The 13,819-nt window shown below is 42.2% G+C and overlaps 1 protein-coding gene across 2 annotated transcripts in view; it reads right to left on the bottom strand.

Moving 5' to 3' along the window:
• Positions 1-791: 791 nt before the first annotated feature.
• LOC143688454 (uncharacterized) overlaps positions 792-13,819 on the bottom strand; it is a 30,616-nt gene continuing 17,588 nt past the window's right edge. For both annotated transcript variants that reach the window (XR_013178073.1, XM_077166362.1), the window contains exons 2-3: positions 6,215-6,336; positions 792-3,124 (exon numbers count right to left, since the gene is read on the bottom strand). Coding sequence is in view for 1 of the 2 variants with exons in the window: in XM_077166362.1 (XP_077022477.1) it covers positions 2,972-3,124; positions 6,215-6,336 (275 nt within the window). In the remaining variant the exon portion in view is untranslated. The remainder of the gene's footprint in view (positions 3,125-6,214; positions 6,337-13,819) is intronic.

The following is a 13,819-nucleotide window of genomic DNA, read 5'->3' as shown; positions in this document are numbered from 1 at the left end:
TGGGTCTCTAGATTCAATAACTGTGAGACAATAACATTTTGTTGTTATAAGCCATCTAGTTTATGGTACTTTGTTTCAGCAGCCCTAAGGGATTAAGACACAGGAAATATCAGAACCCTGGTGGATTTCCTAATGCTTAAAAAAAATTAAGCCTTTACATTTTAGTTTCATCTGATTTTTATAGATACTCATTTATTTGCTATGATTATAAGAAAAAAAAACTAAGCAATTATATTTTCATGTAGCTAAAGCAGATTTTTCTCTGAGAAGCTAGTGTTGTTTTATGCCATGAAAATAAGTTGGAAAATAGAATATATAGGTGGCCAAACTTCCACTGTCTCTTGTTAATTACTGCTGCATAGAAGAAAACCTAAATCTGGTGCTGAGTTTTAGTGCTAATCCTTCTGAGTCCATGCTCAATTAGAAATGACCTTGTACTTATATATAAACATGGGCCCATGTTAAGCATCTCACACAGCCTTCCTTTCTCTCCTCTCCCATTGAGGAAACAACCACCCATTTAATCCTCCCTCTCTAACTCCTTTTCACAACCAAGTTTCTCAAAAAGTGCACCCATGTACACCACACATGCAGGTCCACTCCATGGGTGCTCCTCCACCTCTCTGCAGCAGGTGCTGCCCACTGCTTCTCTCACTGGGCCTCCTGAGCTCCACAATGATGCTGAAGCCAAGGTTGTGTCTATACTGCAACTCCCCAGCCTTCTCAGCTGTCAGAAGTCTCTCAACCCCACCCTAAGGACCCTCCCCCAACTCTTTGCCCTCTAATCACACTGGCTTTTGCCTGCAGGGAAACTTCTGCATGGGTTAGTCAGGAGTGAGTGTGCAGACTCAGCCTCTGGGGCTATTGCAGAGAAGTGAACACCACTTACAGCACCCACATGTGCACAGACACTGCCCTGCTGCCTCCAAGACAGGCTCAGAGCCCTCCAGTGAGAGCACAGGCTGCACAAGTGCTGGGGAGGGCCAGGGAGGGAATGGCAGCAGCCTCGGGAACTCCCACCAGTTCTGCATTTTCTTAATTCAGCACTTTCCCAGTGACCACAATGCTTTAACTCTTTTCTGGAGTCCTGAACAAGATGGCTCTCCCAGTGTCTGCCAGTTGTTCAAACATCCTGTTGGAGAAGAGAACCCTGGAGAGACTCACACCACCATCTTTGTTGACCAGAGTCTATTTTGCTATGTTTTGAAGAGTATTTATAGTGATTATAAAATCCCATGTTGTCAGTTTTTTCTCCTGCACTTTAAAGATGCTATAGCATTATCCTCTGGCTTATATAATTTCTGACCAGAAATCTACTGTCATTTTTATCCTTGTTTCACTGCAGCTACTATGTATGTTTTCTGATGGCTGCTTTTAAAATATGAGAAGACTTAATGTGAGGCTGTGGATATATGGGTATTTATCTTTCTTGAGGTCACTTGAGTTTCTTGAATGTTTGAATTTGTAGTTTTCAACAAATTTGGAAATTTTCCAACATTATTTCTTTGATTATTTTTTCCTTTCCTTCCTCCAACATCAGTATCCTTCTTGGATTCCAATTACAAGTATATTAATCTGCTTAATATTGTCATATATTTCACTGAACCTCTGTTCATTTGTCCCCAATAATTTCCCTGTGCATTTCATTTTCAATCAATTCTATTTTTATGTCTTCAATTTCTCTAGTATTTTCTTTTGCAGTACCCCATCTGCTGTTCATCTAATCCAGTGAACTTTTCATTTCAGATAATATATATATATATATTTTTTTTTACCTTCCTTTTCTCTCCTCACAGCATCTATGTTTTCCTTTAAATACTTAGTTATATTATAATACATATTTTAACATTCTTGTTAAAACAACACAGTTTCATCATCTCTGTCCCTTCTAGATCTATTTCTCATGACAAATCTTTGTCCTTGCCATGGGTTATATTTCCTCTTTCTTGGCATGCCTAGTAATTTTTATTGGTTGCTGACCTTTGTAATTAATATGTTGCTGAGTGTCTGGAGTTTCTTGTCTTCTTTTAAAGAGTGTTGGCTTTGTTCTGGAAGATGGTTATGTGTAAGTCAATTTGATTACTCTGAAGTCTTTTTTTCAAGCCTGTTTGAATAGTGCTATAGTAGCCATTTCCCCTATATATCTCAGCTCCACTACTAAGGCATGACCACACTGAGGTCTTCATGGGAATGTTTCAGGTGATCACTGAGAAATCTCTATTTTGGCTAGCTAGAATTCAAACATTTCCCTGACCTGTGTCAGGCTGTGGCCTCTCAGATATTCTTGCAATGTAGGGAATGGTGAGTGGTTCAGATGGCCAACATCTGTGGTAATGCAGATGGTGGCTACTAAAGCAACAGAATTTGGGAGTTATGGCCTTCATCACAGGTTGATGGAACCTCAAGATATTGGGGTTATATTTAAATAATCAGCTTTAATATAAAGAACCTGGCAAATGATAATTGATTTTATAGCAGATTAGATATCCAAACCTTTATTTCAAAAGTCATAGTTTATGTCTCTTTGTTCTAGGAACAATGGTGAAACTGTAATTCTCACTTCATTCACATTTATTAGAAAACATTGGGCTCCTTGTGCACAAGGAAGAATTTCCTATCATTGGAAGTCCCCAAGACACCTGAGAGGAGAGACAGCTGCATGAAGCCATTGATTATAAGAACATGTTCAAGGTACACAGAAAACATGAACAGGAAGCATTCACTGCCATTTTTATGACAGCCAAACCTATACAATTCAGCAACATGTCTTGCATTATAACATTCCTGACTTCAAAAGAGGGTTACCCAGTCAGAATAAATCTAGCCAATGTGACATTTCCAATGAAATACAGACAGTGCTCTACATACTTTTAGAATGTAATACAGTACTTGTAGCAGAGAAGCCTAGACTACACACAGGTGTGCCTAGGAGTCACCTCTGGAGGACCTCTTTTGTTGTCCAGATGTGGCCTTACTCTCTGTCTAAACCCAACTCTGCAAATGAAACCATTGCACTCCCTCTACCTGGGACATGACATCCAGGGGTGATAGTCTCCTTGGCAATGTGGAAGATGACTCCCAGGGATGAGCCTGGTCCTGGCACTGTGGGATCAACAATTACATCCTGACCAAAAAAGGGGAAAAGAAGCAAATAAATAAGGTATCAGTGGTTGAGAGAGTTCAAATACAGTTGAGAGGCTACTCTGGTGGTCACTTTTATGCAAGCTTCAGTTAGACATTGTTACCTATCATAGCTTGTTAAACCCCAACCAAAACTATTCCTGCCAATCCTAAAGAATACCAAGGGCATTAAATAAGATTCTACAAAATTCCATGCTCTAGGGTAACTTTCCATCAACCTTCAACTTCCAGATGGGTCCCTGGTCCAGGTAGGTCCTGAAATGCAGAAGGGCCAGCCTCTCCAGAGCATTAACTAGTTCCATCCCCCATCCCATATTATTGACAGCCCTTTCCAACCTGAAGATGTTAGAATGGGCATAGTCCAAATACCCCTATAGAGTGGGAAACAGGTCAAAGATGATAGTGGAGTTATACAGAGATAGTCAGGTTTAACAAATGAGTATGAGTGCTGAATCATTTTATTGATATTTCTTTTAGACTCCAGTATCTTAGAGCAGCTAGAAGTAAAACCCTAAGTTTGAGGAATTGCAACCCATATCAAACTCTTGAATCTGTTTTATAACTAATTGTTGCTATGTGCTTTAAAGTTGTTTTGTATATGTGTTATTTTTCATGAGAAAAAGAGAGATAAGAAGGAGTATAACAGAGAAGATAGGATTTAACAAATGAGTATGACTGCTCAATCATTATATGGATGTTTCTTTTGGTCTACAGTGACTTGGAGCAGCTAGAAGAAAAAACAAAAAAATGTGGCACTGTAACCCATAACAGTAAGTAATCCATACCTAACTTTAAAATCTACTCTATTTGTTAAACAAACTTGGAAGTTTATTGCTTTTTGTGTATATGTTATATTTCACAACTTAAAAACTGTTAAAAAAATTTAATATGGTACATGCTCCTTCTCCAGTGTAAGAAACAAACCAGTGAAGGGTTTTACAGAAAGCTCAGCACAACAATGGTGGTAGAAATGGGAATCAAATTTCACTGTTGTCCTTAGCCATGGAATTACACCACTTCTTATGTTTAAGGTAACAAGTTCTCCATAATTCAAAGTATGAAGTTTTTAATAACCAAATAAAGAACCCAGGCAATCTCAAAGACTATGTAATAGAAAATTAATACTGAAAAATCCATTTGAACTGTAACACATTCTAAAGAAATAAGAAGTGGAGAATTGAGCCCATTAGCAAATTTCATCAATTCAGTTGGTCTGATTTTCACAGTCATTATCTTAGCTCAGAGGTCCACAGCATTTTATACATCCCTCAACTCATCTGTTTCTTTAGGGGAACATACAATTAACAATGCAAAGGCAAAGCAGTTTGCAATGAAGACTGTTTATTTGTTCCCTGTTCACACTTATCCAAAAATTACAAGTGACCTCTCACCATGGGACATGAGTGTGAAGGTGTTTGAAATGTATGTGTGAAGGACAGATAAAATGGAGATTATTGCTTTTAGTTACTCAGCAGGTATTGAATTCTCTTTCTACCTGCTAAATATGTTCATCTCAATGGGAATTCCAAAGTACAATATTAATTCCCTCCCTAAATAATGGTTTCCAGCATAAGAAAGAGCAGAACACAACAGCAAAGATAACATATTGCTTAGAATAGAAGGTGGAGCACATTGATGGAAGTTGGAAATGTCCCTGGGGCAGTAAAATACAATCTATGCCTCTTCTCACCTCTTATAGGTCCAACTCAATTTTGAATTATGCATAATTGTGCTGTGCAACACAGATTGTGCTGAATAAAATGGCAGCTTGGAATGTCAGCAGTTTTCCAGAGAACAGGGAACTATACCACTGAGGATTCTTTCACCAGCCATAGAAATAAACTCAAGTGCCCAACTGACTAAAAAATACAATTTAAAGGATAATTATATTTCCATATGCAGAGACTAAGGAAAGTCTGTAAGGAGGTACCTTTTCTTCCCTGATGCCTCCAGAAGACACATATTTGAATATATACCCAAAATAGAAAAGGCAAATCAGAAAACTTATTTTTTGAATAGCTGAAATTCCTGTAACATGTGAAGGAAAACCTTAGTGTTTCAGCAGTGTCTGACTTGCTTTCTGCATCAATTCTGCAGTAGCTGAGTCTTCCCAGCCTTCTTTCTCTAGCTTCTATTATGCAAAAATAAAAATTTCTTTAAAACTAAAAAAAAAAAAACTATTCCTGCATTTTGCTAAGCACAAGAACCCAACCTCAAAGGGCATGAACTGTAAGAGTCCATTTATCACACAGCCTGGTAGAGGCAAACCTATGGGAGCAGAGAGCTGGTAAGTGGATCCCAGGAATTCGGGTTGAGAGAAGATCTGTATGCAAAGGCAGTGCGAGCAAACTCTTCAGGGTGTGAACTCTTCTGCATCTGTTCCGTGGTGCCAATCAGAATCTCTGCCTATGCACAAACTCATGCAATGCTGAAGAAGTAAATTTCCCAGAAATTTGTCTAGAAAATTTTTAAATTAATTCTAAAATTATTTGAGGGCCTATTTTGTACCAACACAACTATAGGGTTTTCCTTACTTTCATGATGTTGGACATTCAGCATCATTACCACATTGTTGCTTCAGCATGGCTAAATCATTGCTACATCATTATTTCTGCATCATTACAATGTTGTCCACTCAGTCACCCAACCCAGGCACTCCCTTAACTAAGGCACACAACTCAAATGACAGGAACTGATGGTTGGTGGGCAGCTTCCACTGTTCCCACATGCTTGACTTTCACTGTTTTTCCACAATGTGGGGAGCCCTCTACAGCGTGGGGACCCCACCACAGCCCTGGGACCGGACCCCACCACAGCGTGGGGACCCCTCTACAGTGCAGGGATCCCAGCACAGCGTGGGGAGCCCTCTACAGGGTGGGGAGCCCTCTTCAGCTCGGGGACACAGGAACTGCAAGCGGCCTTGAAGTGGGACCCCTGATTCCAGAGCAGGCTTCTCCCCCTGCTCCCCTGGATGGAGCCCATAGGGCATCGCCTGGAGGGCTGGACACGTCTATGCCAGCAGGTGAGGGGAGTAATCCGAGGTGCTGTACTGACTTTTCCTGCTAAAACTTACACACGAGAGCTCCACACACTGCACAGGGGACAGGACTGCCAGCTGGTATGTGCCGCCTTTCCAAGATGAATTGGGCAGGACAGTGACATAGGGTGGTGGTTTTCCAGAAATCATTTGAACCACTAAAAGAAAAACAACATAGGTTTACTTATGGGAGACACTGCAGAGTAAACTGCTCTAATATTCATTTTTATTGCAAATGAAATCATCCAGAGACTTAACCTGTTTTTGGCCTGTGTGCTGCTATCAAATTCATGTAGGGATTTAGAAACTATTTTTTAAGTGCAATACATTATTTTTTATTTATATGAGTTCTGTCTACTTGGAAAAATTGGAATCCACACACACATCTACAGTTGGTTCAAAGATAAAATTATTGTAGATTTAAAAGCAATGAAAATCATGGATGGTGATGGGTTATCCATTCACCAATTTGTGTTTGGAAACAATATAGGTTCATTGTCTTTGATTATATAGTGAAATAAGTTCTGAATTTGTCACCTAAGCATCTGTGACAGAGTGCAGAGGTCAGGTGGAAAGCACCTTTTGTGGAACAGCTGGCTGCTGGGGCAACTGGATGGAGGCACATCTGGGGCTTTCGAGGGAATGTTAAGAATGCTCTAGAAATGGATCAAGTGCATCTCAGAGGCCTCTACTTATCTACACAGAGAAGCAGGTTGATACAACAGTCTGTATCTGTAAATGTGACCAAGTTCAGAGCTAAAAGAGTCTTGCTTTGCTGTGAAAACATTTCAAATGCTTGACCTGCCTTGGAATATTCCTATAGGATCTGTTTTCCCAGGGAGTGATCTCCAAATATATTGGGATTTGGATATAAAGGTGAATGCATGCCAGTGGGCTTTCCCTACATGAAGGTGTGCTCATCTGAAACTGTTATGTACCCCAGAAAAGCCAGGGTTTTTTTCTAATCCAATCTTGTGGGGCCAGACTTATTGTTTAGGGTGGGCTCTTCTGATTAGGTGGTTTCCACAGAGAAAGAAAGACCCACTCAAGGTGGGTCTTAATCCACTTACTGGAGTCCTTTAAGAGGGAACCATCTTGGAAAAAGCTCAGAGCCAACACAGACACGTCTGGATATGGAGAAAGAAGACAGCCTTGGGGAAGCTGCTTGAAACCAGAAACCAAAGGATCAACAGAGCCAGCCAGGTGCCTTCCCAGATCAGCCTTTGTTGAGTCAAGGTATCTTTCCCTGAATGCCTTAGTTTGGATATTTTTATGGCCTGAAGAATTGTAAACTAGTAATGTAATAAATCCCCTTTATAAAAGCCAACTCCTTTCTGGTATATTGTATTTCTGACAGCTTTAATAAACTAAAACAGAAGGTGATAAGCAACCTGAGTGAATTAGAATATAGAGTCCTCTAGAATTGTATGTCTCTTAGTGCCAACAAATGCACAAGGGGCCTGAACAAGAAGGCTGCACACCCAGGGAGCTGGCTGGGAGAACTGGCAGCATGGGAGAGTCTCAAGAGCATATCAAAGACCTTTAGGAATCATTGAGGTTTAGGGTTTTGAATTTTGTCCTCCAAGGAAAACCAAACATGCCCAAGCCCTAACCCCATGTACCATGAAAGAGCCTTATTTGGAAGCCGGGTCACACTGCAGCTGAGATTAACTAAAATGAGGTTATTTTGGAGGAAGATGGGCCTTATTCCAGGGTTACTGGTGTCCCAAAAAGGGTAGAAGAGACACAGACAGTCATAGGGGAAACACAGCATAAGATGGAGGCAGAGGCCTCTATACGCCAAGGATGTCAGAACCTCACAGATGGCCAGGAATCACCAGAAGCAAGGAGATGGCAAGGATGGGCCACACTCTTTCAAATTACAGATTAGAAAAATGAGGCTCAGAAAAGTGATCTGAATTGCTCAGATCCCATGTCAGGTCTGGAAGTCAAGTAGCCCCTTGTCCTGAGCCAGCACCCTCTCACCAAAGGCCACCCGGCAGGGAGGCCCAGTTTGGGACAACATCCTCTAACCACGGGACTCAATGAGCAATTATTCTGTGAATCTGATTAATGGGGGAAATGTCATTTTTTTTTTTTTTTTTTTTTTTTTTTTTTTTTTAGAGAGAGGGAGGAAAGGAAGGAAAGACAGAGAAGGAAGGAAGGGAGGAAGAAAGGGAAACATTTTTAAACATTTTCTTGGTTTATTATATTTCGTTTGTTTGTTTATTTTTTACATGGGCTGGGGCCGGGAATCGAACCGGGGTCCTCCGGCACGGCAGGCAAGCACTCTTGCCCGCTGAGCCACCGCGGCCCGCCCGGAAATGTCATTTTGAAAGCTCAAATACCTAATTTCAAAGTTTGCTAACTAATGTCATAGTCCATTTTAAAAATGGAACCATGAAGAAGGTTGTTTTTTTAATATCTCTCTTATTTTCAGAAGCTTACTCAAAGATTTTACTGATAAGGTTTAGGGTACTTAAGCTCTAAATTAAGTACTTGGGCTTGTAGCTTATTTTTCCCCATTCTAGCACATGTGCTGACTGAGGCCTGAGAGGGAGCAAGTCATCTGAAGAAAGTGCCTGCCCCTCCACCACACAGCCATAACACATGGGGAGAGGAAGTGTCACATGTGAAAAGGGTGCCTATCAGTTTTGCAATCAGACACACCCAAGTGTAAATTAGTTCTACCATCTGTCAGCTTTATGACCATGGACCACACACCTATCAGAATCCCAGTTCCCTGACCTGTAAAGCACTTTACTAACTTCCTTGCAGGTTCACTGAAAAGGAGGCCTGTGATAATGTCCCTCCATCAGCTGGTACACAGTCTGGGACCTGGAAGGTATTTAGGAAGGTATTTAACAATGGAAATGACTCTTAACTAAAGCAACTGTAGGACATGGAACCCCAGATTGCAGAGAATGCTGTCTTAACCTTTCAGACAGTTCACATGGACTGGGGACCCCTCCTAGAGAACAAAGTTGTCTGTGGATACATTATGAGCAGGCCTGTCTCTCCTGAATCCATGTTACCTGTGAACACAGGATGGGGAAAACTGGGAAATGGACATGGAGCCCTGGTTCCAGCCCAGGCCCAGATCCCTGAAGTGGTGTGGTCTCATCCCAAGCCTGTTCCTTGCTGGGAAATGAGGCTCAGTGCCTGCTTCCTGCCCCAGGGCTGACCTGAGGTTGCCTTTCTCAGCCCTCCCTAGTCCTCCTCAGTGCTCCCAGCCCTTCCTAGTGGTCTCTGTGCTCCCTAAAGCGCCCAGTGTTCCCAGCCCTCCCCAGTGCTACCAGCCATCCTTAGTGCTCCCCAGACTTCTCCAGCCCTCCCCAGTGATTTCCAGGCCTCCCAGCCCTCCCCAGTGCTCCCAGCCCTCCCCAGCCCTCCCCACCAAAAGGCATTTCCCTGGGAAGTGCCCTCCAGGTTGCACTGGACATGGACCTGCTCCCCTTTGCTACTGATAGCACTTCAGTGACACTGATGTTTTTCCTACTAGCCAAGCTCAACATGGGACTGTTGTCATGTGACTCCTTCCTTTTCCTCATTAACCAACCTGGTCACCACCACCCACCACTGCCCTTAGTGATCACTACTTTTGTCAATGCACTTGGTCTAACACTTGCAGCTTAATAGTATAACATGTCCTATGGCCTCTCACCCTCTCTGTAGGAAAAGTGGAGCTTGTCTCCAGGATGTTTCAAAGTGGGCCACCCTGCCATGGTGCCACACCTCCCCACCAGCTTCCAGTGGTCCCTTGGGTGCCTGTACACCATTCTGTATGGGTGGCCCTCCTTCTGGTCACCCCCCTCCCCATGAAGCCCTCCCTGTCTAAGGCAGCTGGAGTGGCGAGCCCCCCCCCACCCCAATACTGCAGACCTGGAGCACATCTAGCCTGCAACCATGAACAGCACAAAGCCTTGCTGGTTCTTTACATTTATATCCAACAGCTACTGACTCAAGTCTGCTCTAAGGAAGGTGTAATCCTGAGTACAGAAACTGTCTTCAGCTCCTCAGAAGACACAGTTCACTAAACACGATGAAAACTCAATACATATTTCTTAGAGTAAATTGTTGACTCAAGTCCTTGCAGGCAGAAGCAGCATTTTACACATTTTACTATCTTCTTATGAGGATAGCACATGATGGTCAGAAATTTACATATTAAACAGGAGGAGAGAAAGCCAGAATAATCCAAATATCCATGCAAAAAATCTCCATCCACTTTGCTAAATGAACCTGGTCGGTATGACAAAATATTCAGCCTAAAGGACAAATACTTGTTACCTAGAATAACTAATTAGCTAACCAATGACAAAAAAACAAATTCACAAATGAATAATCCAGATCTGAGCTGAATTCTGATCCCCTTAGAATTTCCAGACAGCATATTCGGGCTCTGAACAGTGGCCAGGGGGAAGGCAGGCTTGCAAGAATCTTATCCCCGTGGGAAGAGGGTTGTGGCAGGGGGGCAGGTTGCTGTGGGATGAGCACATTTCAAACCCAGACCTTCCAGCCCAAGGGCCTTGCCCACAAGCCTAGCTGGGAGACAGCCTATGGCTCCTTGGATAACTAAGCATAGAATTACCATATGATCCAGCACCTCGATTCTAGGTATGCTTCTAGGTACATATCCAGGAGATCAGAAAACAGGGGTGAACATGATATCTTCACCTGAGTCTCACAGCAGTTGAAAGGTGGAAGCAACCAGCCAATGAATGATAAAGAAAATGTGGCATATGCACACTAGGGGATGTCATTCAGCCTGAGACATAGGACAACATGGGTGAGCCTTGAGGACATGCTGAGTGAGTAAACCAGAAACAAAAGCACAAGTATTGTGTGATCTCACTAATATGAAATAATGAGAATAAACAAACTCATAGAGTGAGATTCTAGACACAATGGCCAGGAGCTGACTGGGGTCAGAGACCAGAAAGTCAATGCTCAGATCACACATGTTTCCACCTGGGTTCATCAGCAAGTTTTGGTAATGAATGGTAGTGATGGCAGCACAATGTTGTGAATTTAATTAATACTGATGAATTATATATTCAAATGTGATTAAAAGCAGAATTTTAGGATTGCATGTATGGTCCTTAGATCATTCTTTTAAAGCTATAGGACTATACAACACAGTGAAACTTACTGCAAATGATGGTCTAAAGTGAGCTATACGATTATAAACATGTCCTATATGATATAACAAATGCTCTACACTAATGCAAGGTGTCAGCAATGGGGTGGTATAAGGGAACTATGTATCTTATGCATGATTTTTCTGTAAACCTATGACTTCTGTAATAAACAAAGCCCTCAAATATCAAAGTCATGCTGTACTTTCCTTCTGCCCACTACTTGAATAAGTAGTGCCCTCTAAGACAGACAAGTGCACTCACTTCAGCAGTAGCAGGTCAGCTCTTGATTTAAAAATAAACTTTCTGGGTCTATGTAGGTTACCAAATATCATATTTACTAAAATGACAGATTAACTTTTGTCTTTGAAACTGTAATTTTAGAAATACCCCTAGAGTAGCCTCTATCAATTTCATAGGAGAATACTAAAAATATGGGGGAAAGGTAATGAAAAATTCTTTTAAGCCCCAGACATAGCAACATCCCTAAAAGAACAAACTGAGGAGGCTTCTCAGAAAACCTGAAGCCAAAAATCTCTGCTCTATAAGAGCCATGGGTCATTAATTCATGGCTGGGATCTGTGACACTCTTTCTTTTTACAACCAGAGATCTCTGCTAACAAAGCAGAGCATAGATAAAACTTACTTCTGTCATTATAAAACAGAAAACAAGTGGACTCCTTTGTGGCAGCAAGAATATATACACATACTAGGATAATTAAAGGTCTTACATGTACTGGACCCCAAAATTGCTTAATGGATGTCACAGGGAGGGCCCCAGAAGTCAGCACCCCCACCTATTCCAAGTACTGGGACCTATCAGTTTGGACAAGAAGAAATCATGCAATTTTTTTAAAGGGATGGAAAAAATCTCCATTACAATCCATTGTAAGACTCAGACTTCTAATGCAATCACATTAAAAGTCCTCACCCACTCACAATACAACTGCCAGAACCTCATCTGGTTCTGAAAAAAGACTTTCTAAGCATCCTCTCAGCCCTAGCACACTTTGCACATCCTGCTCCTGTGGTGTAATTGTGTCCTTCTTAAAAGTATTTTTAAACTGAGCTTGCCTTTTCTTTCATCTACTTAGCTAAAAAGAGACCCTGATCAGAGCTCTTCCATGTCACACAGGTTGAGGTGATGCACTTGGCTTCCTTGCACCCCTCCCACAGTTCACACCCCAGTGCCCACCTAAACTGCACCATCCTTACAGCCTTGTCTGCAAAAGCATAAGCTGCAACACTCCAGGAAACAAAGTTCCTGTAAATAAAGCTTCCCTCCTCTTGCCAAATACCAAAGTTACACACACACACACACACACACACACACACACATGCACACACACACGGGTGTGCATGTGGTGTGAATCAACTACCAGCAGATCAGCACTGCCAAGAGCCTTACACACACACACACACACACACACACACACACACAGAGGTGCACATGTGGCATGAATTAGCTGCCAGCAGACCAGCACTGCCAGTGGTCGCACAGGAGGAACCTGAGGCAGGAGAAAAATGGTACGAAATTGGAACTGGGTCTACACAATGCAAATATGTACACTAAAATAACATACTTCTTAAAAGTCTTAGTCTCCTTAAAAGATAAATGCTTTGAATGGGATTTATAAAATATGTGAAAAAATGCATGAAAACACTAGCACAAAGTTTAGGAGGGGAGAATGGAAATAATTGTTGTAGGGTTCTTACATTAAATGTATCATGGCATAATATTATTTGAAGGCACAACATCCTAGGTTAAGGATGCTTATTTTAAAAGCCTGGAGAAACCCTAAAGGGATGGGAAATGATGTAACCCACTCAAGACCTTGGGTCTAGAGGGAGAGGGACATCTTAGTTCCAGCACCTTCAGTGCAGCTTAAAGCAAGTGGACAATGGCTCACATGCAGGACAGGACCTGGAAAGACACTCCAGTTGTGGCTGCAGCCAGAAAAATGCAGCAAGAAGCAATTATTTCTCAACTGGTCCAGGAACAGTTGTGATGGATGGATGCTGCAGAAACAGGTCCACTTTGATTGGGAAATGGGATTCTAGTGGAAGAAACCTGGGGAAACTCATGGAAGACCTGACAGATGACTGTACGAGATCTCCTGGCCTTGTCTGTGTCCACATACAGGGACAGAAAGCCCCATTATCTGAGAAAATGCCCTTGAGAGAAGCCCATTTACACATCCCCTTAAATAGGGCAAGGAGGTGAACATAAAAGCTATGACAGTGACACTCCTATAAAACTGGTCAAGTAGTGGCTCAGCAGGCAGAGTTATTGCCTGCCATGCCAGAGGACCTGGGTTCAATTCCTGGTGCCTGCCCATGTAATAAAAAAAAAACTGGTCAAGTAAATGCACTACTACTAGTAGAGGCAATCAATACCTTCCCTAGTAACTACTGAGGAAGGTGCAGGGGGTGTCTCCTGGGGGGCCCTGCCCAGCTCTAGAGAAGTAGGGCATGGCTCCCAGAGATGTAGGCAAGACCCCAG

Source organism: Tamandua tetradactyla, chromosome 6 (genome assembly GCF_023851605.1).
Source record: "Tamandua tetradactyla isolate mTamTet1 chromosome 6, mTamTet1.pri, whole genome shotgun sequence".
Taxonomy (NCBI): Eukaryota; Metazoa; Chordata; class Mammalia; order Pilosa; family Myrmecophagidae; genus Tamandua; species Tamandua tetradactyla.
The sequence above is the reverse complement of the archived record's forward strand: the minus strand, read 5'-3'. Positions and strand labels throughout refer to the sequence as shown.